Here is a 2,587-nt window from a genome sequence, read left to right on the forward strand (position 1 = left end):
TTGTCTGGTGGATAGGTGTTTGAAAGACGGCTCAAAGGCGCTGGCTTGTCATTTCATAACTCACAGAATTGATCCGCAGTTGAAGCACAGGGAAAACACAAACAGACCACTGGAGATAAGAGAGAGTATGAGAGAAACCCAGAGAAAGAGAGGGAGCAGGCAGGAGAGAGAGAGAGAGAGAGAGACCGAGAGACCGAGAGAGAGACTGAGAGAGAGAAAGAGAGGGAGCAAGCAGGAGAGAGAGAGAGAGAGAGAGACGGAGAGAGAGACGGAGAGAGAGACGGAGAGAGAGACGGAGGGAGAGAGAGCAAGCAGGAAAGTGAGAGAGCAGACTGAGGACTTCTGACACTGGCTCTGGCCTGGGGAGGGAGATTCTGGCCTGGGGAGGGAGATTCTGGCCTGGGGAGGGAGATTCTGGCCTGGGGAGGGAGGTGCCAGACAGATCCATCATGCCTCACTGCTGCTGCTGCTCTGGCCAGCTCTTTTGTTTCAGTCAGACATCAGGAAATAAGACTGCTCTCTCTCTGAAGCCTATTCTCAGGTGAGAGGTGACGGATGAACTAATCCATGACCGGACCGGACAGAGGAGCTTTTGCTGTAAACGCACTTTCACAGAAACACCGGTCGATGCGAAGGCTACAAGTCTGTACAATGGCGGGCTGCTTAATGTGGCTTCAGTTCTTTGTTTGCTTCTCTTTAAGGAGAGCGCTTCAGTTTGTGTTCTGTCCCGTAGTTAGTCCGTATGGCTCAAGATTGTGTATTTTCTATCTTTCTCTATTTCTTGTGCATTGTCCTCTCTTCCTCTTCTTTCTCTCTCTCTCTCTCTCTCTCTGTTTCTCTCTCTCTCTCTCCCTCACCTCTCTCTCTCTCTCTCTCTGTCTCTCTCTCTCTCTCTCTGTTTCTCTCTCTCTCTCTCTCCCTCACCTCTCTCTCTCTCTGTTTCTCTCTCCCTCTCTCTCTCTCTCTCTGTTTCTCTCTCCCTCTCTCTCTCTCTCTCTCTCTTTCTCTCTCTCTCCCTCTCTCTCTCTCTCTCTCTCTCTGTTTCTCTCTCTCTCTCTCTCTCTCTCGCTCTCTCTCTCTCTCTCTCTCTGTGTGTGGGGTTGATCCATGTGTGATTGTGCAGTAGCTGAATTAATGGCAGATTCCCATCCGTGGCCTCATTACCTGCTGATAGGAGTCTTACCTGCCACACACACACACACACACACACACACACACACACACACACACACCTCACTGATAGCAGTCTTACCTGCCTGCCGCAGGAGTGGACAGCTGTAATCACTCATCCAGTCCCCAGGCCCTCACAGCCTGTCTCTCACTCTCTCACACTCACACACACACACACACACACACACACACACACACACACACACACACACACACACACACACACACACAGTTTAGTTTAGCTACATCACTTCTGGCACAGGTCAACCGGAGGACCTCACTGCAGTTGGCTCTGAGCTGGGACCACCACAGAAGCTTTCCTCTTCTCTCTGGAAACTTCCGTCTTTTGGTTCTTATCAGCCAAACACTTCACCTCACTTAAATGATAGTCACACACACACACACACACACACACACACACACATCAGCCAAACACCTCACCTCACTTAAATGATAGTCAGTCTCTGGGCGAGTTTGCTCTCATTCCACTCTCATTTCACTTGTGTCCTGATATCCCACAATACCTCCTATCCATCACTTCCAATGGATCCTCCACAGTCCCCCCAACGCACCCCCCCCCCTCCCCCCGCAAGTTCACGTGCACCTCATGTTCTCGCCTCCTCTCTCTGGGCTGCTCGTTTTAACTGGGTGCTACCGCGACACCAAACAGCGTGCCTCTCGTAGAGCTTTTGTCCTGGGACAGGAACCCCTCCACGCCTGGGACAGGACAGGAACCCCTCCACGCCTGGGACAGGACAGGAACCCCTCCACGCCTGGGACAGGACAGGAACCCCTCCACGCCTGGGACAGGAACCCATCCACGCCTGGGACAGGAACCCCTCCACGCCTGGGACAGGAACCCATCCACGCCTGGGACAGGAACCCCTCCACGCCTGGGACAGGAACCCATCCACGCCTGGGACATGAACCCCTCCACGCCTGGGAGAGGACAGGAACCCCTCCATGCCTGGGAGAGGACAGGAACCCCTCCACGCCTGGGACAGGAACCCATCCACGCCTGGGACATGAACCCCTCCACGCCTGGGACAGGACAGGAACCCCTCCACACCTGGGCCTTGGTTGTGATGTGAGCTTGTATCCATTTAATGGCCTTCTATGCCATGGAACATTGCCCACACACTCACACACACACACACACACTGCCTTCTATGCCATGGAACATTGCCCTCACACACACACTCTCACACACACACTCTCACACACACACTCTCACACACACACACACACACACACACACACACACACACACACACACACACACACATACGCCATGGAACATTGCCCTCCCTCTCGTCAGCATTCATATGGAAATCAGGTCCCATAGCTGCGAGCGGAACAATGGGCGACCCGCAGCGGTGTTGGCTGCTCCAGTGTGTGCGTGCGTGCGTGCGTGCGT

At 53.7% G+C, this 2,587-nt stretch overlaps 1 protein-coding gene across 1 annotated transcript in view; it reads left to right on the top strand.

The window, feature by feature from the left end:
* The window catches only part of LOC308369239 (protein arginine N-methyltransferase 3-like), a gene marked incomplete at its 3' end in the record, with an annotated part of 19,082 nt that extends 16,821 nt beyond the window's left edge, over positions 1-2,261 (top strand). The window contains exon 11 of the mRNA XM_080843581.1: positions 1,855-2,261. Coding sequence (XP_080699707.1) covers positions 1,855-2,261 — 407 coding nt within the window. The remainder of the gene's footprint in view (positions 1-1,854) is intronic.
* Positions 2,262-2,587: the final 326 nt, after the last annotated feature.

This window comes from Sprattus sprattus, assembly GCF_963457725.1.
Source record: "Sprattus sprattus genome assembly, chromosome: 8".
NCBI lineage: Eukaryota > Metazoa > Chordata > Actinopteri > Clupeiformes > Clupeidae > Sprattus > Sprattus sprattus.